The sequence below is a fragment of the Botrytis deweyae genome (genome assembly GCF_014898535.1).
Source record: "Botrytis deweyae strain B1 chromosome Unknown BDEW_018, whole genome shotgun sequence".
NCBI lineage: Eukaryota > Fungi > Ascomycota > Leotiomycetes > Helotiales > Sclerotiniaceae > Botrytis > Botrytis deweyae.
The window spans coordinates 314,137-336,971 of NW_024066225.1; the positions used below are offsets into that span (position 1 = coordinate 314,137).

Genomic DNA, 22,835 nt, shown 5'->3' on the forward strand with positions numbered 1-22,835 from the left:
AATCTCTGGAGTAGTCTAATGCGTCATATGTCTTGGACATTCTGACTTCTGTTCAGGAGTATAAATTCGTCAATCTACATACCGCACACCGAAGTCTTGGGAATATGGTTAGAGGTTCATCAAGTGGTGCTGCTCATCGAGTAAGCCATCATCGCATATGAGTAGAGAAGGACAGGAATAAAAGGGGTGTGGATGTATTTGGTGTTTTAATCTCTTTAAAAAGTGGTATTGTGTGTGGTCTTTCATTACGAGGAAAAATTTGTTGTTCTTCTGCAGGGTATTGTCTGTTTTGGTTTTTATCTTTGGCTTTTCGGCTATTCTTTTGCAAGAGATATCGGGTTCCAGTTCGAGAGTTGAAAGTGTGTCTAAGAGTGGGCTGCACATTGCGACAAGATGGGAGGATGGTCTTCATACCACGTTTCAACATTCAAGGATTCTTCTTTTACAGACGCTGAGTTTAACGACACAGTAAATTCTGCATTTCTATTTTGCTTGTTTTTTTGCAGATCCAAAATCTCCACCACCTCTCACCATGTCGGTTTTGCACAATTATTAAGGGCTAGCGAGACACTGTGCATTGAAGTGACAGTTCTAGCCTAACATAGGTTACCTTTTTTTCAAGGATCATGATGATTATTTTTAGCACTCCTATAGAAATTGCAAATTTGATACCAACACTGGCAAATTCATTATCATTAATATCAAATCAACATTTAAAGATTCTTCACAATTCTCCTCCACAACGGCACCTTCTTACCCACCTCACTCCCCTCTCCATCCTCCAAGCTTTCAAATCCTCCCGCTTCCGTAGGATCTAAATCATCTCTCCTCCCCTCATCCAAATCAATCTCTCTCAAATCCCAAATTTTTGTCCGAAACCAGAGTTTATACCCCACCCAAATCAATGGAAAAAGTGCCAACAAAATATACGCATCGACAAAGTCCCCCGCACTAAAAGGACTCAAAGTTGTCCACCCTTGCACCAATGCCAAAAAGATATTTGCCGCCAATCCAAAATACGCATTATACGGATACGCGAAAGAGACAAACGGTAGATCAGAAATCCTCCTTCCTTGCGCTTTCCACGCCGAGCGAAAACGGATATGAATGAATGAGATTGAGCCCCAAACAAGAAACGTCGAGACGCCGGAAAGGTTAACGATATAATTGTAAGCGGCTCCCGCCCCGGAAGAAACATTCATCATACTCAACGCGCCGAAAAGATTCGTGAAGACAATCGCGTAGATGGGAACTCCTCTCTGATCCGTGAATCTCAAGATTCTCGGCGCGTGTCCTTCCTGCGCGAGGAATAATATCGTTCGAGAACCTATGTAGATAGAACTATTCACCGCGCTCAAGCACGTCGCGAGAATAAACGCATTGATGAGATGAACGCCTCCTTCCCACCCTGCATTTTGTATCGCAACCGTCATGGGACTTCTGAGGGCTTTCGATCCGGCACTTGCCAATCCCTCTGCATTCCACGGACAGGTCATTCCGAAAAACAGGGCAGAGCCCATATAGATAAAGATAATGCGCCAAAACACCTGTCGAATCGCAAGAGGAACCGCATGTTTCGGATTGCGCGTCTCGGCCGCCGCAACGGCAATCGATTCACAGCCCGCGTAAAAAGTAGAGCAAAACACAAAGACCTTTGCGACTCCTCGAAACCCGTCTGCAAACGCCCCCGGATCATGCCAGTACTGGAACCCCAACGTGTGATCCTGACCCTTCAAACCCCCCGCCGCATAAATAATGGAGAAAATAAAAAATGCAACCAAACCCCCCAATTTCAACAACGCGAGCCAGAATTCCGCTTCGCCGAATGCGGCTACACCTAACAACTGGAAGGCGAGAAAGGCAAACCAGAAAATGAGGAAATAGCCCCAGAGAGGAACTTTGTCGCTCCAGAAGATGAAAATGGAGGAGAGGGTGTTGTATTCATTTGCGAGTACGGCAGCCCAGATGATGAAATAGTTCCAGCCGACGGCGACGCTGAAGGCGGGGTCGAAAAAACGTGATGTGAGGGATATGAAGGAGCCGGACGAGGGATAGAGAGTGGTGAGTTCTCCGAGGGATTGCATGATGGAGAAGGCGATGAGACCAATGACTCCGAAGCCGATGAGGAGGGATGCTGGACCACCGGATGCGAGGGCACCACCTGCGCCGACGAGGAGACCGGGTCCGATGATTCCTGGGGTGTGTTAGATTGATGATATAGAAGGTGTTGGGGGGGGGATGTAGTTACCTGCTAATGCCATCATACTTAAATGACGAGTTTGGAGACCTCGAGAAAGCCCACTATTGGGGTCAATGGGAAGGATATCATTTCCCACATCATCGGATGTATTCTGAATATGATCCTTTCTATCTGGAAGTGACATTTTTGAATATCTCACAGATGAGTATTCTATTCTACAATACCCCAACAAAGTATATTTGGGGGCGAAAAGGTAACCCCGCGTAATACAAATCAATGAGAATCTACAAAGTGAAAATCATTTCGATTTCAGCGGTCATTGGGATGTGGTATATAAACATGATCACTCTACGGGATGTCTGTGGTCGATTTTCACCACAATTGGATAAAAAAATGATGCCATACTAGCCCAATCTTTACAATCGCTTGAAGTAAAAATTATGGGACTAATGACTAAAATTGGAAAGGATCTTTTCTATCTTGACTTATTTAACATTTTAAAAACAAGAAAGAGCCGTAACATGGCCATGATAGCGTTTAAAAGGGCGTATATGAAATTGGACACGAGAATTGCTATGCGCTATGCAGAGATTTCTTCTAAAGTAGACAAATTTGCAAAAGTCTAGACATAGGTAATTACATGCATCAAATAAACAGAATTGTTTTCACGTGATTATCTTTCCAAAATTCCAAAGACTGTTGTGCAAATCAAAAATCTTATATCAAGTATAAATCCACTTGGTTATTATAATGGGTATATAAACTAATTTTCGGGTCTTGTAACACCTCTTCCCCTATTCACTTGAACCATTTTATCTTCACCAGCACTAACAATTCCAACATCCTTATCCCAATTAACATCGAAAACCTTCACTCCCTCACCACCAACTGTCTTAGTCGTCTTATCTTTCCTACTTTCTCTTTCAATGATATAAACTGCCTCTCCAACAACACCAAGTCCTTCATCTTTCGTTCCTTGTCTTGTACTTCTAAGATCCCATACCCTACAGGTTCCATCATGACCTGCTGATACTAATCCATAGTTGCTATCAGGATCCGCAAATATTGATGAAACGAAGTTGGTATGTCCACGAAGTGTCATGGCTTGTGTTGTAGCAGCCGAAGCTCTAGGATCAATGAGAGCGATGTGACGTGCGGTTGTACCTGCTGCTATTATTTGATGACCAATTCCTGGTAGAGCGCTTAATGAGAGTATGGGATTCAACAGAGTTCTCGTATCGACAATGCTAGAAGTGGTGATATCGAGTGTTTTGATGGTATGATCTTGAGAAGCTGAATATGCAACGGTAGGATCCTGAGGGTTGAAAATGACGGCAGTTGCAGGCCCATTGTGACAATCCATGAGAGATAGAGGACCGCGTTGAGGAGTGGATGTGGAAGTTGTAATTTTGCGACGTTTGGAAGATGGTCCAGAAATAAGGCTGGTATTTACTTCAGGTGCCGAAGATTTGTGTGAAGTCCAGAAACCAATTTGTCCATCTGCTGAAGCAGATAAAATGCGATTTGATGGTCCATGAACTGCGATTGAATCAATGCTACCGGTATGGCCATATAATTCCATAGTTGGCTTCAGTTGCGCTGAGAAATGATCCTCCGATTCAGAATAATTCCATATCCTTATTGTGCGATCCAAACCTGCCGACGCAATTTGTCTGGCCGAGAGCCATTTCGCAGCTTTTACTCCAGAAGTGTGTCCACCAACACTGGCAGGCGCAGATGTTGCAATGGCCTGACCTGACTTGTTCCAAACTCTGAGAAGTCCATCGTAAGAACCTGACAATATGCGCTCCTGTCCTTCGACGATTGAGTTTTTACCCCAAGTTCCTACAGCAGAACTACCAGATAAAACATCAACACTGCTAACCCAATCATCATGCTCGAAACTTGCTTCATAAAGCGGAGGAATCAAACTTCGGACATATTGTAAGTTTAATGTGGTTTCGGAGGATAATCCATTCGCAGTAAGATATTCATCGAGGGTCGTTCGCAAGAATGTGCCGTTGATCAGGAAATCGAATGGTATCGGCGAAGAGGTATCGAGCATCGCCTCGGAATTGAGAATTTGTGAAAGTCCATATCTTCGTACATCTATTTGATCGTTAGTTTTGAAAAAGACTTCAAGAAGACCTGAGGGAAACTTGGAGTAAAACTTACTGGTAGGAACGAGCAATTGCTGTTTTCCTTCAGGTAATTCAATATCTGGGGATGTGGTACTGAAATGCACTTGAACCTGTCCTTGCGCCATGTTTGCGACTGGAAAGTGTAAATAGTTGTAGATTGGAAAAGAATTGATGATTTCTTTGCAGGAAGTTTCTTGCACATGAAGCATTTCGAGATGGATTTTTTTTCCGGCCGTGCATTGATACCATCAATGCAGTTTGGTGGTCCACGCGTGTTCGAGGCGTCGCGGGGATTTTACCAATTTGATTAAGTCACGAAATGTGAACTGGGTACACTTTTTCGATCAAGCATCGTTTGTGTATGCGTTGATTTCATACAAACTTCATGAGTCTGTCATGCAGGATGGTATGAGCTCTTCAAGAAGGCAAATACTCATCATCGTTTACATCAGCATCAATGATTGTCGTTGGTCAAATATTTACTAGCTCTTGCGAGGCGGCAAGGGCACAGAATGTCAAGACCTTTTAGATTCACAAGCGTTGACATCGAAGCACAAGAATACTGAAGATCTTTGGAAACAATGGAAAGGGAATACTCAAGTTGCATCATCCATGCCATGTTCAATAGCTCACGCAAGTGCACTCCAGTCTCGCGATTTCAAAGTTGTCGATCGGTTCTGCCAATGATCGGGGTCTGAAAACCCTCATGTCACAATCTTGAGCTTTCTGAATCTATTGTCAAGTCATTACAATGGAATTGTATGGACTTGCAGCTCAATAGGTGTTTTTCAACAAGATATTGGCTAGTTATGTTGGAGAGAAATCACACGTTCACAAGGGTACAACATCAGGTCTATATCCCTTCTACAACATGACATTCACTCAATATGTTGACAAACCATCGCCGTACGAGGTCGGCAGGTATAAAGAGGTATTCAAGCTCTGTTAATCCGATCTCTCGTTTTCTTTCCTCATACGTGTGTTGATCCATCGACTAAGTGTAAACCTCCATACTTCCCAATGATGCCTTTACTTTCTATCCGCGCTGATGCTCTGCTCTGCTCAACCAGAGATTTATCAACCCTATAAGAATATCTGCTCATTGAGTTCAGACTTGATAACTTGGACAGAACAACAACTTTGAGTTCTCACACGATCTTTATTTTCCACAGAAAATCTCCTATGTACTCACATGCCCTAAAAGTTCAGATGAGTTTACTCTCATACTTCATGTATTAGAATCTAGACTACTAAGTCTAGAATCTCTCTCAAAATTGTATTTACTGATCCACGATTCCTGGAGTCTTCAAGTACCAAAAAATGCCCAAACATTAAAGTAATAATATCATCGGAGAATCAGCCCCTACCCTGAGATCTAAACTTCCGCTTCCCACAATAGAATCTACCTTTCATCTTCCCGCTATATAATCTAACCCACATCATGTATCACATTCTCCCACTATACAATCTATCACAGAATTCAACGGATATGAGAGTAGTTAATTGTAATTTTTGGAATCTACTAAAGGCCTACTAGTCGCTGCATGGATTGACGGGACACTTCACAATTTTAGAATTTTTTCAACAAATTCATTCTTCAAATGTTTGATATCAAATTTCATCTTTTGATTGTTCCATTTCTAATGGATAATTGTGACAATTCCTAAGATATACGAATTGAAATATCAGACGATCTCCACGAGCCAGCTTTTTGTAGTGGTGTCCCGTCAGTCTGTATACCCACTAGTGGCCGTGCAAGTGGCCGGGGGGTTTTTGATATTTAGAAATCACTTTTCGGTGCAGTGAATATTCATTATAGATTAGGTACATTTGAATGAATATTGAAGCTATGATTTTACACAATGCGACACCTCTCGAATGAAATTCGACATTGAGCGTCTAAAAATGAAACCCACACATATACAGAACATCCAAATCAACGAACAAATAACAAACATTCCATATACACACGCAGATACATCTAAACCACAAATCAGGAAAGATCATCTTCTAGAGGCTTCTCCCCCTTCGCCTTCAACTGTGCAGAAACTTCATCGACATCTTTCCAAACTCTTAATATATTACCGCCGACAACCTTTGCAGCATCTTTGTCGCTGACTCCTTGTTTGAGAAGCTCGGCTACTAAGTCTGGAAACTTGCTTACGTCGTCTAGTCCCTTTGGTGTGTCGGGGATACCGTCGAAATCACTACCGAAGCCTACGTGGTCATAGCCGATGAGATCACCGATATGCATGACATGTCTGGCTACATGTTCTAAAGTTGAGTTGTTGGGATAGAAATCTGGAAGTCCGTTTGTATTGGACGAGTTTGCAACGCATGATACGAAGTCTGGCGAGAAATTGACCATGACGAGGGAATTTGTTTTCTTGACAAGTTGTAGGACATCGTCAGGTACATTTCGTGGATGAGGACATACTGCGTAGGCGGATGAATGACTGAAGATTACTGGGGCAAGACTACCTGACCAGTCGGCTTCCCAGCCGAGCACAGCACGCATTGTGTCTTGACTAGTATGCGATAGATCGACAATCATTCCTAATCTATTCATCTCATGGATAAGCTGACGACCAGCGGGGGAAACACCTCTCCAGTGAGGTTTGGATTTCTCGATACCACCCTCTGGGAGCTCAACCAGTGCCGCATCTGCGTAGCGATTGTGACAGTTGTGTGTCAAGGTTGCGTAGCGAACTCCAAGGGTATAGTATTGGCGGAGATTAGATAGGGAGTTTCCAATTTGGTGCAGACCTTCAATGATATATGGTGATATGAGTTGGCCGTTTTGGAAAGCAGTCAAGGCAGTGCTACTGTCTCCTGGAGGTGCAAAATGAGAGGGGTAGGCAGCTTGGAGACGAGCGAGAAGGTCAAGTTGTGTCAAAGTGAAGTCAACGGCTATGTTAGAAAGTTAGTTCAAGGCTTACAATCAATCTGAGAGAAAACCAATCTGCGGAAGAAGTCGCGGAAGACGTCATTGATAATCGTAGAACAATATTGTATAGAGAGAGCAAGATGTAATGAGGGAAGTATAAAGAGTGCAAAATGAATCAAAACACCAACGGAATATCACTAACAGGAGTCATAATTTGGGGTAGAAAAATCACTCCAGTTTGAGGGACATGGAGCAAAGGCACTCCAAAAAGCACCTCCATTCTTTCCCGCTTTCAATCGAGGAAGATCCACGTGATAAGCCATCCCACCATTCTCAAACTTATTGGTAAACTTGTCATCATAGATCCGATTTTTATAAGCAGATCTTATGAAGATTGCAAGATCATTGTGTCCATCTATATTGTGTTAGTTGAAGTGATGAAGAGTTATGATCTATGTTATCCGAGATTCCGAGATGGTCATACCTATAAGGGGTGTTTCAGTCAAGATTCTATCCACTCTCTCGTCAATTGTCTTTGGCTCTTGATTTCCAAAAGGCCAATGATGATTCAATATATCATCAACAAAACCATCAGGTATGATGAGCATAGTAAGTATGAGCAGAGAGCATAGTCCCAGAACCACTGCCATTAGATCACTGAATTGTCTCTTCCCCCGGCCATTGGTTGGTTCCAAGCAGGCATTTCGACTTTCTCTTGAGTCTTTGATTTCTGGTGATGATCTATCTCTTGGTAATAGAGGATCTTGTTCTGTATGAGGCATAATTATACAATAGCAAGAGTCAAAATGGAAAAGTTGGTGCCGGTGACAAATGAATGAGATTCATCAATGTACCCAAGTACCAACAGTCTCAAGTCCGGGTCCACCAGTCTTGAGATAAGGAATCGAATGGATGAGATGATCACATGATCAAATGATATCAAATCGTATCGTCCACCAGTCCATCTTCATTCCCCCAGTTTGTGCCAGACTCCAACACCCTCGCTCGTACTTACGTATCCATTCTCGAGCTACCCTCTGAGCCACTCACTCCGTACTCAGTCCAGTCAGTCGGTCCAGTCAGTCAGTCCATGAACGTGATTAATTACTAGGTTGGCATGAATGCGCTAAGCCCCTTTAATGGATTACCGGAAATTCCCTGATTTAGCTATTTTTGGGAATGATTTACACCTGAGATTTAAGGTTTGCTACTGGGAGGTTTTCATGTAAGACCCTGCACGTCAGTTACTAATTAAAGTAGGAACGAAAATCCAAGGAATGGAAGTGAAGACTGGAAAAGTTTAAGTGTTTTTTAATATTTACTCGTATATTAAAATTGTCGAAGGGCCCTAGTAGGTATATATAGATATATAGCATTGAACCTACTAGGTATGAATAAGGAGTAATCGAGTAAATGTCATTTTTATATAATACATATAATACATACGTACGTATAATACAAACAATACAATATCATCTCATCGTCTCATGATTTACAACTCTCTCCCAAACTCCTTTTTTTCTATGCTGTCTATACATGTCTTTGTTTACCTACTCATCACACTCACACAATCCCCATTTCATTCAATAAACTCTCCAACTGAATCATATCCAACGCCTTTGCTGATAGCTTCACCCATCTCAACATTCTGAAACCCCCGGGTAAACGAGATCAACGGTCAACCTCGTTCCAAAGGGCCCTTGCACAACCAAAAATCCGCAATCCTTCCTTCGATTTCCCTGCCCAGCTTTTTCGACTTCGTCCATCATAAACTTCTCCAGTTCTCCAACCAATCTGTCATTCGTTCAACAATCCCTCTTCCTTTCCGCAAGAAGGATTTTCTCTTCTTTGTTTTGTCTGTCGAAAGTTCTGAACCTTTCGAGGATCAACGAATACATTAATCCCTATTATTGAAGTCACGAATCAACGATAAGAGTACATAATAATGGCGCCCAATTTTGCGGATTCCTTTTGGTCGGGAGATTATGCTGGAGGTAAGGGGCTTGACTGTTTCTGCAGAATGTGTCCATCCGTTCCTGCATTCATGTACTAATTCAACTACATCAAAATAGGTCTTGGTGTTCTATTCGGCAAACTGCAGCAAGGTGTCGCCGAAAACCAACAAGTTCTTACCATTGCGCGAATGCGTGCGGAAGCCGAAGATGTCTATGGGATGAAACTAGGAGATATTGGAGCAGCAACGGACAAAATAACAGGCGGTTTCGGGAGAGATGATGGAGCAAGTGTTAGAAAGGTATTGATACTCAGGAGATTTTCCTTCGTTTTTTCGAGGGGCTGGTTGACTGACGCAAGATAGGCATACGATGGAGTACGGACGGAAATGGAAGAAGCTGCAAAAAATCACCGCAAAATCGCACAAAGCATTCGAGATCTAGTCGTCGCCCCTTTTTCGCGCTGGTGTGATGCACACGAAAATCGAGTTCAAAATTCACAGGATGACCTCCAGGCCCGCATAAAACTTCACGACAAACAAGCAGAGCTGGTCAAGAAGTTGCGTAGTCATTACTTTAATAAGTGTCGGTTGGTTGAAGATATTGAAGAGGAAAATAAACTTGCTTTCCAGGATCCAGAAACCAGTCCGAAGGCCAAGATTCCAGAGATTAAGGTTGGCGATAAGGACGATGAAGAGGATGACCAGTCTTTAGAGATTGGTGATGAAATCTACAATTCGGAACAAGTCAAGAAGATTTTGACACACCTTTTACAAACAATCAAATTGGTCGATACAAAAGTTCCAATCTTGGGCACATATCAAAATACAACATGCGGTGCAGATATAGTGGAATACTTTCAGAAATTCATGGGAGCAACAAGTGTCAGTCACGCTGAACGTATTGGACAGGATTTGGTATCGCATGGCTTTTTACGATTGATCGGAAATGTTGGAAATGTTTTCGCAAATAGTTCCAAGATGTTTTACCAATGGCGACCAAAGGGTTTCCAATTGACAGGAATCCCCGAAAAGAAGCCCCAAGTTGGCCGCACTTTCTCTGTCGCATCCAATTCCGATTTTGCAGATTCTCCTGTTGTTGGTTCGGTCTCTGAATATTTAGCGGGCTGGAATCCTTTGAACAATCAACATCCAAACGAAACACCAGGCGATCGTCTTCGTAGGGAAGCCGCAGAAGCAGATGAGAGGTACAAGCAAGGTGTTAGAAAATTGGATCATTTGCGATGTCAATTGGAGGAGGCTATCTTCGAGCATTTGAGATATTTGGAACGTTGTGAGCTTGACAGACTCAAGGCTATCAAGACCATTATTCTCGACTTTTCCGGAACGATTAGCAATGTCATTCCTAGCCTGCAATCGACAGTCGATAAGATGATGCTTTACCAAGAAACTGTACAACCTCTTGGAGATTTGCGATATCTTCTCGAAAACTATCGCACTGGTGGTTTCGCGCCAAAGGTTATCGTTTACGAGAATTATTACAACTCTGCAGATGAACAAACTTTTGGTGTTGATCTGGAAGCCCGGGCTCGCGGGGACAGAAAGAGAGTACCTGTCATCATTACCACTATTCTCACCTTCCTCGATAACAGATATCCTGATCTTGAAGGCGATCCAGCTAGGAGAAGTGTTTGGTTGGTTGATGTTCCCCTTCATCAAACTCACCGAGTACGAGATGTTCTCAATACCGGTAAACCATTTCCCATTGAAACTTTGGAGCCATATGAAATTCCTATTATTGCAAGCGTTCTTAAACTGTATTTACTGGAATTACCAGGTAAGCCCAGCCCTGCTGATCATTTTATGAAATGTCTCACCTAACTCCTGGTCATAGATTCTTTAGTGTCATCTCATGTTTACGAAATTATGAAAACGATCTACTCAACGCCAGCATCCGAATCTACCGACTCGGCTCGAATCTCAGTTCTACAAAATACCCTCAGTCAACTTAGGTTGGCCAACATTGCTACCTTGGATGCCCTCATGACCCATTTCACTAGATTAATTGAACTCACTTCCGCTGATGAGACTTATATTTCCGAACTCGCAACCATCCTTGCTCCATGCATCCTTCGACCAAAGACTGAAACCTCAATGACCATGGAAGAAAAGTATTCATACCGTTTGATTCGCGATCTCTTTGCTCACAAAGACGCCATCTTCTCTGAACTTAAGCGAGCTTCATCCCTCAATTCTGCGTCAAACATTGATACTAGAAGACCTAGAGCTATCAGCACCGACGAAAGCAACAGACGAGCCAACATGGAAGCCAGACAAAAGGCAATTATTGCAGCTGGTGGAGCAAGAAGTCGCGCCACTAGTCCTGCGCCAAGCCCACGTGGTCACCGTAGAGATAGAAGTTCAGGACCACCCGCAGCTGAGACTCGATTCCCGGTACAAACATCACCCACAGCTACAACCGATTCAACTAGAAATTCCCGAGGAAGCGTGAGACAAAGTCTTGAAGTTCCATCGTCAGCCGAAGCTAGTCCAGTTGTCGAACCAAAACCTTCACCTTTGTCACCATTGGCCAATGGAGCAGAAACTGGCACCCCCAGTGTTACAAGTGCTACATATATGCCTGGGTCTGGAGATGGATTGGAGGAACCCACTGTAGAAAAGAGGACTAGTCTTTCAAATGTGTCTAGTCTTCCAAACGTGGAAAAGAGAAACAGTTTAGGACGAAGTGGTCAAGTTTCGAGGAATAGCATAGGAAGAAAACCCTATGGAAATGTTGCAAGAATGAGCAAGAACTTCGATATGGTAGCAGCGGGTAACAGAGATAGTGTAGGAAGTATTGGCGAGGTGCCAGAACCTGCTCCGGAACAAAAGGTTGGGGTTAGTCTTGAGGATAAACCTATGGATGATTAGAAATGGTCACTTTGGAAGGGAGGTATAAGAAAGGCAGGAAGGGAAAGAAGGATGGAAGGATGGATGAGCACAAGCATGAATGTTAAATGAAAGAAAATCATGTACGATAATACGGTATGATATTTGCGACTGGCTGATTCTTTGCCGATAAAGCGAAGCGGGATGGTCTTTTGATACCCTTCCCTTAAGAGGTTGTTTTTTTATCGAAATGTTTTGGCGAGATAAATAGAAAAGAATGCGGTTATGAATCTGTATGTGTCTTATATTGTGTGGTTGAATTTGTATGACTGAGATAAGTGTGAAGTGTGATGTGAGGTTTTCATTTCTTGGATTTTTCGGCTGATGAGTTTCTTACCTCCTAACTTCACTCCCTTCACTCTTCATTTGCTGTACTTCACTTCATTTCACTTTCTCGAGTGAGAAGACTAGCGTTGAAATTTTGAACGCACATTTGGGGATTTGGGTAATTGATTTAATTTGTTTTGTTTTGTTTTTAAGATCGTTAGTTTTAAATTCCAACCTCTCGTCCATTATCAAATCTCTACTTCCAATCAAACAATCTAATACATACAAATCGAGAATTACGCCAATATTACCATAACATAACAGTAAATTTCTTGTTACTCGATAGCAAATTACAATTACAATTTCGCAATGTCATCCGACTCGTGGGAAACCCGCGACTTTGTCGGGGGGAAAATCCTCGACCAATTATTCGACGATTGGAAGAGGAGCTTCGAAATGTTGAAGCTGGAATATCTATTCGGAGGAAAAGCAACGTTGGAGATTAAGATGACAGTCGAGCTGCCAGATCACATGAGCAAACACATGTGTAAGTTATTTCATCTCCTATGAATTTCTATCTATGCGATGAATGCTAACATGTTGTGCTTTTAGGGGGAGAACCACATGGGGACATGGATTTTGAGCAAGAAAGCGAGGAGGATGGCAATGTGCATGGCGATGCAATTGCACATCCAGTCCGAGGAGAGAGCAATTTGCATGTCGAAGCAAATGCTCCGACAACAAAAGGAAAAGAACAAGATGTTAGCAATGCGCATAGTGGAGCACTTGCTTCCATGACACCACAATCTCGCAATATGCATATCGAAGCAATTGTTCGGCCTGCACCAAAGACATCAAAGGGAAATAGCAATTTGCATAGCGAAGCAGTTGCTTCGACACCACAACAAAATCGCAATTTAAACATCGCGCCAAAAATTGGGCCCGCACCAAAGACAGTCCAGAATAATAGCAACATGCAGAACAGAGCACCCCCTTCGATATCACAAAGCTCTCGCAATTCAAACGTCACACCAACTGCTCGCACCACATCAAACAACATGCGTAGCACAGCAATTGCCCCGACCACACAAAACTCTCGCAATCCAAACATCACATCGAATGTTCGGCCCACACCAAAGATAATCCAAAATAATAGCAATATTCATAACGGAGCAATTGCTCCGACAAACCAGAGACCGGCAAACAATCAAAACCTCGCACCAGGACGAACCCATAAATCCTCGTCCTCCGCAAGAACTACCCAAAATCCGCCAAGTTCTACAACCCTCGGATCTTCAGCAAATTTCAACCTGCCTTCACGCTCTGAACTTCGGCAACCTGAGCAAGATCGTTTCAATAGTGCTCATGAAGAAAGTCACCGGCGTTTTCGGGACCGGGAGAATAGAGAATATGAAAATGCAAAAAGTGGAAGCAAGAGATCAAGGGATAGTGATGCGGAAAATGAACGCCGCAAATATCGACGCGGACATTATTCATCTCGGAGAAATTGATGAAGGGGTTATCGGGTGAGCAAGGGAATTTAATGTACTATATAGCAAGTTTAGTAGATAGAAAGATTCGGCAGATAGCAAGATTAGTACATAGCAATTCAGTCAAAGTATGTTAGATAGCAAGATTTCGTTAGCAAACTAATACGATGAAGATCTTGAAGGATATATCATACCATACCATGATCAATAAGAAGCTTTTACTGATGAACCGTTGTAATTGTGATTGCGATTGTGTCCTGTATGCGTGATTATGGTGAAATGTATACCGAAGGAGACATTTTGGATTGGATGTGTCTGTTAATCAGAGAATGGTCGTTGTGTGATGACTTCCTGGTGAAATTTGACATCAAGACGATAAGTTCAACACCCTTTTGCACTTTCAGTAAATTGTACCTTCCAAAAGAGAAGTGTTGTGACAGGAGTGAAGATGCACGTGATTGCATACCAACGCACTCTCTGTGTTGCATATAACTCTTGTAACCGCTGAATCTGACATAGTATGTACACCAATACCACGAGATGAATCATACCACGATAACTCCATAGTCATAATCGTGGTGTTATCAGCAGAGCGGATGACTGATAAGTATTTCTTCGGACTGTGGTTGGGTGGTATTTCATAGTGCTGACCGGATAAAATGCCCTGGTGCGACAAGCGGAGCTGATATGCTCATATATACATATCCACTTTCCAAACAAACCTCAATTCTACTCGCCACATCGTCATCTTCACTATAATTTGTTCCACTATGGCGAACAAAATGTATCAATACAAGCCGTTAACTGAACATGATTCGATTCGACTTTTATTTCTACCACCTTCCGCTGATAGCGCCGCCGATGTCCATTGCACTTTACTTACAACCACATTAAGCAAATTGGAAAACGATCCGTTTCATGTATATACAGCCCTATCTTATGTTTGGGGTGATCCGGAAAAGAAGAAAGTGATATACATCGATAACGAGATTATTGGGATCACGACTAACCTGGATTCCGCCCTGCGTGAGATTCGTGACCCTTTGAGGGAACAATATTTATGGATAGACGCAATTTGCATCGACCAGGCGAATTCTCCCGAGAAAAGTAAGCAAGTGATGCAAATGGCAAAGGTTTATCAGATCGCTCGAAACACGATTATTTATCTTGGTGAGTCTACCGAATCATCAACACTGCTTCTGGGAGCAATTTCACGTGCCTACAAACAGAAGGCAGGATATATAAGGGCAAGGGCAAGACAAATGTTAAATTTTTTGTTCAATGACATCGCTACTTATACGAAAGAGCATTATGAAAAGTTGGAGAAACTCTTCTTAGAACTATTGGAGCGACCTTGGTTCACAAGAGTCTGGGTTTTTCAAGAGTTGCTCTTTTCAGTGGACCCATGGGTGCAGTGCGGACGACAGCATGTCAGTTGGGGACACCTCTACCAGGCTACTGAAGCGATAGCAGTCGCAGGCTTCGCTGCCTTCCAGAAATCGGAGGCATACCGTGTATTCGCTGCGATGAATAAAGAACGAAGCAATTTCAAGTCAGCTAGAAGACCCTCCAAGATTTTGGCAGAGAATTTGATCAATCTTTTGACGGCCAGAAGAGGACTGGGAGTTTCTGATCCTCGCGATATGGTCTTAGATTTTATCATATAAAGAAAACTGCAACCATTCTCTTGGACTACCTTCATGGGTACCTAACTGGACATTGAAAGGGTTTCCGCATCCTCACCGACGTCTGCGAGAAATGGAACATATGTGGGGTAGTCCTATGCCCCCTGATCTGTCTGAAGAACAAGTGCACACTTCTCCCACCTTATACACGTGGATGAACACATCTTTCGCATGCCCTGGTTGGCGGGCAGGCAATATTACAAAGGTTTCCAGTGATATCACTCTACATCAAGCTGACTGGAAGTTGCCAAGAGAACATCTTCGTCGTCTATTTCAAGAAGGCAGTTCACGCGAAAAGCTCTGGATTCATGCACTGAATTCATTGTATCGTCACTGGTGTGATATCTTGGGACCGCTTTATAGTGATGCCAACGTCATGAAATCAAACCCCGAAGACTCTACACAGCGTCGCCCACAACCACTCATTGATATGTTCACAGCGCAATCACAGAGTCTCAGAATGAAAAAAATTGACGAGATTGCCCAGACTCTCTCTCCACACAACATATTTACAAAGATGAATGGAGATTTTCTCGAGAGCAACGGGGAGAATGCGAGCCTGCTTGCTTCTACCATGAGTGTTATCATATGGGCTCATACTGTTATTTTTGAACGTGGAATAGCTGAAATCGCCTTTTCAGAGGTTCTTTACGACAGAAAGTTTGCCACATTTGAAGATGGAACTCTAGTTTTAGTGCCAGTAACAGCTATGATAGGAGATGTTGTTTGTTGGCTCCGTCCCGATCTAACCACCCCTTTTGTTCTTCGGGAAAAAGCTGAGCCACCTGCAGTTTCGGAAAACACGATTAAAGATCTTGATCGCCCAAGTTTGAGAGATTCTGAGCCTGCGTATTCCAAATATACCTTCGTGGGCGAATGTCACATCGACACTCCGATCTACAGTACCGTTTAGAAATCAACCCTATCACCTCCCCCGAAACCTCGTTCAACACAAGACGATTATTTCGGAAGGAACCCTGGTTTTAGCAACCACCATAGGCTTGAGACGTTTCTCATAAGCTAATCAATCTATCCGAGCGTTCGGGAAGAATACATTGATTATAAATATCATTGTAAAATCCCACACTGGGGATTAAAATCAATGTCCACGTTAACGTTGAAGTGTTATATCGAAATTCAGAATAAAGATTGTGAAGATTGCTACGTGGTAAGCAGATTTAATACGGCTACAATAATATTGTCGAATGAAACTCGCCAATTTCAACTATCATACTCCTAGCTTCATACCTAGATAGGTATTTCATGCACTCCGAGGTCAGTCCAGAAATTCACTCCGAAGTTGTGAGGGCAGAGATTAAAAGAAATACGGGGTGAGTTTAGTGGATACATCGCTTTTTCGCTCTGAATAACAGGGGCTATGCACTACACTATGGATACAAACACCCTCTCATCCCTTATTCATGTCTGTGCAGATATTGATCGAACGCCTTTTGGTAGGCCAAGAATTTACCAATCGGTTTACTAATCCACAATTGAAATAACTCATCAACTTCCATCTAGACTATATCGCCGTACTCTCATTAATTGCAAGTTAATTGAGATTTGCCGAAGGTCAGTCTTTAAGCGGAAGCGAGAATAGAGAACCGACTATACTGTTGATTGGTTTCGTCATACGTGCAATACAGCTAGATGAATGACCCCCACTTTTAGGTGAATGACTTCAAATTAGCAATTTTGACTAGCTCAGGGGCATATAGTCTTGAAAGTTCTCGACCAGCTCTCGAAAAGCTTCTGGAAACAACCATCCTCTACAATTCAAATAACTCCTACTACCAAACCTCAAACATGGCAACCTCAAAAGTCCCTCGGAAAATCCTTTTCCTGACAAATAGCGAGTATGGCCAAAGTAACGTCGTACTCGCAACCGCCTACGAGCTTATCCTTAACAACGTAGAAGTTCACATTGCCTCCTTTGAAGCCCCCGCTATTGCAAAGGAAGTTTCTGATATCATCGATTATGGAAACTTCCGTTCACCAATTCGAACCCGCGTCGATGAATTGAATGCTGGTGATTATGGACCAATTCCTCCTGGTAGTATCAAAGCAGTTTTTCATCCGATAGATAGTCCAGGAATGGTGGAGAAACTCGCGTTAGTTGCGCCGGATCAGGAAGCTATGCGTCATGGGGTGGGATTCCGAGAGGCGTGGAGAATTTATGCGAAGATTCCGAGTATTTTGTCTTCTTATACTCCTGATGAGTATGTGAAGGGAGTTCATTCTTGTGTTAAGATTGTTGAGAAGGTTAATCCGAATGGGATTGTGGTAGAAAAGCTTTGTGCGCAGGCTTTTGATGCTTGTGCTATTTTGGGAAAGAAACCTATGAGTATTACTCCAAATAGTTTTAAGGATACGTTAGCTCAAGCTCAACCGAATGGGTTTGCACTATGGGGTATAGCTGCGTAAGTTTATCCTCTTTCCTTCGTGATCTACCATCTAATATTTTTGATTAGCGATTGTTCTGGCTATAATTTTCCACTTCCATGGTATCTTATTCCATTGAACATTGTACTAATGATACGTCTGATTATCATTGTCGTCACATCTCCAAATATCAAAGCTATCGAAGCTGGGCGCAAAAAGGCAAATATTCCAGGCCAATATCCATTCTTTGTTCCATACTCCAAAGATGTTCACTACTTGCTTCCTACGGGACGAGAATTTGATCTTCAACTGCCACACATTCCCGAAAATGTAACGACCTGTGGACCCCTCACTATACCCTCCTATCCACTCTCTCAAACTGATCCAGGACTCTTAGAGTGGTTAGAGAAAAAACCTACCGTTCTTATCAATCTCGGGTCACACGTATACGGAAGCAAAGAATTCAACCGCAACATTGCCACCGGAATTCGTATTCTCCTCTCTAGAAATCCCTCCATCCAAGTCCTCTGGAAACTCAAGCCCACAACACCAGGACCCGATCCCGCCATTGCCGAAATTCTCGCACCAATTGCCTCGCAAGTAAAGCTCGTACCTTGGCTCAAAGCAGAGCCAATATCTATTCTTCGCTCGGGTTACATCATCGCATCTGTTCATCACGGCGGTGCGAATTCATATTACGAAAGTATTGAAACTGGGACTCCGCAATTGCTATTGCCTTGTTGGTTCGATACCTATGATTATACGGAGAAGGTGGAGTTTTTCGGTGTTGGTGTTTGGGGAAGTAAGGGTTGCGCACCTGGTGTTGAGGGAGAGGAACTAGGAAATGCGTTGATTAGAGTTACGGAGGATAATTCTATTAAGCAGAAAGCAAAGGAAATCGGAGAGTTGGTTAGTAAAAAGTACGGAGGTCGAAGAGATGCTGCGAGGAAGATATTGGAGTTGGTTGAGGGAGAATTTGGTTTGCAGAACAAGTTGTGATATATTTGGTTGGAAATTAATTCGAGCAGTTGTTCTGGAGATTGGAAAGGATAGGTGGAGGGGAGGGAATGAAAGTGTGGATTAAGAGAAGTCGTAATTACCATGTTTGCGTTCCAGGCGAATGTCATGCATGGTATTTACTACATGGTCTTCCAAAGAAGGCGAATTCCTGAAGAGATATTTTGGATTTTGGATTTGATTGTAAAATATTTAGGATACCTTTGAATAGCAAGATTTACAGAAATACTCCTATCGTTCAATCTATAAGCAATATACTATACTTCTCTTCCATCCATCATTACAGCACAAGCCGCCCCAGCCCATTAAAAGAAAGTGCAAATCGTATTCCCAAACCGATAATCTATCTCATCGTAACGATCTCATCTCGTACAACACAACACACATCGTACCGTATCCATTGCTCATCTCATCATCTATCACCCATACATGATTCCCTCCCAGCCCAACCCAACCCAGCAGCGAACCCAAACTTACCTCAAAACATCACCACAGAATCATACAAATCCAATTTTTCACATCGATATCCATCATCTGATGTTCTCAAGTAGGTAGGTGTCCAAACACGAAGCTTACATACCTTCATGCATATCCATACCTAGGTACGCATATCTGCAGATCCCCTCATGTAATCCGATACGAGGCGGAGATCTCGTTTGTTACCCGTTACTTGAGAGGTTTATGTTTAACCTGATGGCTGTTAGTTAGGGTTATTAGGTTAGTGATTATTAGTGTGAGGGATACGTTACGCAAGTAAGTAGATAGATAGGTATATAAATAAATACATAAATAAATAATCAATAAACCAGGCCAGGATAAGGATAAGAATATGCCACGCGGAGAATTAATAATCTTCACGATACGAAATGGTGGCACATATCTAGATACTAGATACCTGATTTTCGTATTTCCAAATCGGTTGGTGAGTGTACAACCACAACACCCCGGTTCTGTACGATGCGGGATCGAAAGAGGTAAGATTACATTCTAGCGATTTTTGTGGAAGGGTTCACCAGTTGGATGCACAGAGAGGTACAGGTACATAAGCTTAAAGAGTATCTAGTATGGTTAAAATACCTAGTATGCTTTTTTGTATTCTCCGGTTGCTTTGGGGTGGAGGGTGGAATACGAAGGAGATGGATGGATGGATGGATGGCATGGGGTTGGAATGGTGGCTCGTAATGGTGATGGTCACACATGTCATGCATATACATACACGAGTGAGGTACTGTGACGTTGGAGAGTAGGGAGGGGGTACTGGGAGTGCAAGTAAGCGAGAAAGAGAGAAGGGACGAAAGAATTGTTTGGGATAGCTGGAGTGGCGGGAAATATTGAGTGAGGATTTTTGTGGTATAAAGTCTCTGATGGATGGTGTGGAAGTAGTTTTTTATTCTCATTCTCATCATCTTCATCTTCATCTTCATCAATTTTGCATACACCCATTAGATTTCTAGACAGACTTAAAGACAACAAACAAACAAACAAACATCATGGTTTCAATCCGCAACTTCGCTTTAGCGATATCGAGCATTCTCGCTTTCGCTTCCGCAGCTCCAACGATCGAGTCCAGACAGGATACCTGGGTTCCGGGTACTTTGAACAATACTCGAGAGTTTTATCTTCACATGACGGTTACGGATGGTGATTATACGCATAATGGATGGGTTTGTAAGTAGCTTTCTATTTCTTTCTTCTTCCCTTCATTGGGTTCCACCTCTACCATTCCTTCACTCCGTCTTTCTCCACATACAACTCACACCCCCCCCAGTAGAAGCCTGGCACACGGGCGCCGGCATGGCCGATCCCGTTTTCGTCGACTCTTCCAATAACACCGGATCCCGCATGTATTTCAATTCCTCGCAGCTGCAATTCGACGTGTCTCCGTATCCATTCAGCATGAATGCTTTTCCCTCCGACACCAACTATGCACGGTGGGAACCGGTGACGATTACGTCGGGATATGGAAGTGGAAAGTTTGTTAATGAAGGGAGTGCGGGGTTTCAGGTGGATGAGGAGGAGGCGGATGGGTGGGTGGTTTGTGAGTGGTTTCATGGGTTGAATGCGCCGCAGCTTTTTCAGATGATCAAGTATTTTGATGCGCCGAATCCGTATGATGTGCCCAGTAGTTGTGCGAGGGTTTTGTTGTTTCCGGTTTGGATTTAGAGGGGTTTGAGAGAGGGGGGGGAGGGGAAGGGAAGGGAAGGGAAGAGATGAGATGATAGAGAGATAGTTGCTTGGTGGATGGGTTGGTATTGTGAGAAAGAGAAGGATTTGGTAGTATGATGAGCTTTGGAAGAGGTTAATGTGGTGATGGGTTGGATAGATTAGATAGGGTTGTTGAGGGATTGATAGAAGAGAGCGATGTGTGTCACATGATTTAGAAGTAATTATACCTAATTTGTTGAGCTGGAAGTGTTATTGAGTATTTTCTTGCGAATAATTTACCACGGCTCCTAATTCGATATCTCGAATCTCAACCTCATGATTCCCATACCCCGAAATTCAAACCCTGATCACACTCCCTCTACAAACTCTACTTCCCAAGCATACACACAACCCCACCAACACATCTATTTCGGAATATCGCCCTCCCGATACTCGGCACAAAATATCGTATACTCTTCTTCGGAAAATCGACCGCGTAGATACAGGGCATAAGCCAAATCACCTTTTGTCTTGAGAGACACTTGTTTGTATTCCAGGAGCTCGGCGTCGAATCTGGTATCGCCTTCTGAAGCCTCCTAGGACATATGTTAGTCAAGTAATACAGGACTGGGTGAGGAGTGTGGTATGTTCTTCGGAATACAGGCGGGGTGCGAAGTAGGGAGATTGACACTTACGATTATAGTAACAGACTTAGTGGGGGGAGGTAAGAAAACAGGTTTCGCTTTTACAAGAGCAGCTTCCAATTCGGCCGTGAAGCTGAGTTCAGGAACGGGCATGGAGGCAGCGGGATATATTGCAGGAGTATCATGCAATTCATGTGCATATGAAGGCGGAGGTGAGGTCGGGGTAGATTCAATGACTTGCGGAGATGGAAGTAGTTGTCATGGTAATCTTACAAGATCTTGCTTTGGTGCGGCGAGTTGCTTTGATGTGGTGACTTGCTTGGCAGGGACGGCTGGTTTGTCCACGGAGGTGTCGAAGAATTCTAAGCAAAAATTGGCGTATGATTCGGCTGAAATTCTGTTTCTTTTGTATAGAGCCAGGGCAATATCTTCCCTTGGCTTTTTTAAGACAGGCTAGTCTGTATTCTAGTAGTTCAGTATCGAGGTGTGTTTTGTTGAACTATAGGTTGAGATAGAGTTAGCTAAGTGGTCATACCATGGTAAGTATATTTCACAGCTGAGGAGAGCGGAAGGCCAAATCTTTACCAATTTCTTCTTGACTGTGGACTTTGGAGTATTCTCCAGTCTTTCGACTTCCATGCTTGCTGCATATAGGATCGGGAAATACTTCTTTTCGAACTCTAATGGCTTCAAATTGACTGCACCAAATGATCGTCAGTTGAGTAAAGGAACCCACGTCGAAGTGTGACTTACAAAAACCCATCACCATCTTACGAGTAATCATGTCAATGTCTTTGGGATGTAAGCCAATTAACATTTTGTGAGCAGTGTTAATGCGTTGCTGCGTGATAATTTCTCCTTTGTCGTCTTTTTCGCCAACGGCCCAATTTTCAAAGGCTTTGAGAGTGAACATTTTGAATGAGAAAGACAACTCGATGCGAAGTTGTTGCTGGATAGCGGTCAGTTCTAAGAGACCAGTGTAAAGTCTAATGATGTACTGTATCTCAGACTCAGAGTCTTGTTGTTGTCCTAAAAGAGATCAAGTTCAGGTTGAGGTGTAGCAAACTCAAGAATTTCCCAAAATCTCATTGCAATATAACAGTTTTAAATGAATCT

General features: G+C 43.0%; 10 protein-coding genes across 10 annotated transcripts; 6 read left to right on the forward strand and 4 right to left on the reverse strand.

The window, feature by feature from the left end:
• Positions 1 to 713: 713 nt before the first annotated feature.
• Positions 714 to 2,384, reverse strand: EAE98_007591 (uncharacterized protein; the record flags this gene model as incomplete). The annotated part of the gene is made up of 2 exons (XM_038955214.1): positions 714 to 2,194; positions 2,249 to 2,384. The coding sequence occupies 2 exons, from the start codon at positions 2,382 to 2,384 to the stop codon at positions 714 to 716; spliced, it is 1,617 nt and encodes a 538-aa protein (XP_038808392.1).
• Positions 2,385 to 2,963: 579 nt separating this feature from the next.
• On the reverse strand, positions 2,964 to 4,466 carry EAE98_007592 (uncharacterized protein; the record flags this gene model as incomplete). The annotated part of the gene is made up of 2 exons (XM_038955215.1): positions 2,964 to 4,309; positions 4,376 to 4,466. 2 exons carry the CDS (start codon positions 4,464 to 4,466, stop codon positions 2,964 to 2,966), a joined length of 1,437 nt encoding a protein of 478 aa, XP_038808393.1.
• Positions 4,467 to 6,334: 1,868 nt separating this feature from the next.
• On the reverse strand, positions 6,335 to 8,010 carry EAE98_007593 (uncharacterized protein; the record flags this gene model as incomplete). The annotated part of the gene is made up of 3 exons (XM_038955216.1): positions 6,335 to 7,251; positions 7,431 to 7,643; positions 7,713 to 8,010. 3 exons carry the CDS (start codon positions 8,008 to 8,010, stop codon positions 6,335 to 6,337), a joined length of 1,428 nt encoding a protein of 475 aa, XP_038808394.1.
• A 1,163-nt stretch (positions 8,011 to 9,173) lies between these two features.
• EAE98_007594 (uncharacterized protein) lies at positions 9,174 to 12,071 on the forward strand (the record flags this gene model as incomplete). Its single annotated transcript, XM_038955217.1, has 4 exons — positions 9,174 to 9,222; positions 9,301 to 9,482; positions 9,546 to 10,977; positions 11,035 to 12,071. The coding sequence occupies 4 exons, from the start codon at positions 9,174 to 9,176 to the stop codon at positions 12,069 to 12,071; spliced, it is 2,700 nt and encodes an 899-aa protein (XP_038808395.1).
• A 541-nt stretch (positions 12,072 to 12,612) lies between these two features.
• On the forward strand, positions 12,613 to 14,208 carry EAE98_007595 (uncharacterized protein). Its single transcript, XM_038955218.1, has 2 exons — positions 12,613 to 12,903; positions 12,969 to 14,208. The coding sequence occupies exons 1-2, from the start codon at positions 12,726 to 12,728 to the stop codon at positions 13,865 to 13,867; spliced, it is 1,077 nt and encodes a 358-aa protein (XP_038808396.1). The 5' UTR covers positions 12,613 to 12,725; the 3' UTR covers positions 13,868 to 14,208.
• Positions 14,209 to 14,628: 420 nt separating this feature from the next.
• On the forward strand, positions 14,629 to 15,513 carry EAE98_007596 (uncharacterized protein; the record flags this gene model as incomplete). Its single annotated transcript, XM_038955219.1, has 1 exon — positions 14,629 to 15,513. The coding sequence occupies one exon, from the start codon at positions 14,629 to 14,631 to the stop codon at positions 15,511 to 15,513; it is 885 nt and encodes a 294-aa protein (XP_038808397.1).
• Positions 15,514 to 15,604: 91 nt separating this feature from the next.
• On the forward strand, positions 15,605 to 16,444 carry EAE98_007597 (uncharacterized protein; the record flags this gene model as incomplete). Its single annotated transcript, XM_038955220.1, has 1 exon — positions 15,605 to 16,444. The coding sequence occupies one exon, from the start codon at positions 15,605 to 15,607 to the stop codon at positions 16,442 to 16,444; it is 840 nt and encodes a 279-aa protein (XP_038808398.1).
• Positions 16,445 to 17,337: 893 nt separating this feature from the next.
• EAE98_007598 (uncharacterized protein) lies at positions 17,338 to 18,912 on the forward strand (the record flags this gene model as incomplete). The annotated part of the gene is made up of 2 exons (XM_038955221.1): positions 17,338 to 17,951; positions 18,003 to 18,912. 2 exons carry the CDS (start codon positions 17,338 to 17,340, stop codon positions 18,910 to 18,912), a joined length of 1,524 nt encoding a protein of 507 aa, XP_038808399.1.
• A 1,508-nt stretch (positions 18,913 to 20,420) lies between these two features.
• EAE98_007599 (uncharacterized protein) lies at positions 20,421 to 21,093 on the forward strand (the record flags this gene model as incomplete). Its single annotated transcript, XM_038955222.1, has 2 exons — positions 20,421 to 20,598; positions 20,699 to 21,093. 2 exons carry the CDS (start codon positions 20,421 to 20,423, stop codon positions 21,091 to 21,093), a joined length of 573 nt encoding a protein of 190 aa, XP_038808400.1.
• An 884-nt stretch (positions 21,094 to 21,977) lies between these two features.
• On the reverse strand, positions 21,978 to 22,632 carry EAE98_007600 (uncharacterized protein; the record flags this gene model as incomplete). Its single annotated transcript, XM_038955223.1, has 3 exons — positions 21,978 to 22,172; positions 22,305 to 22,417; positions 22,494 to 22,632. 3 exons carry the CDS (start codon positions 22,630 to 22,632, stop codon positions 21,978 to 21,980), a joined length of 447 nt encoding a protein of 148 aa, XP_038808401.1.
• Positions 22,633 to 22,835: the final 203 nt, after the last annotated feature.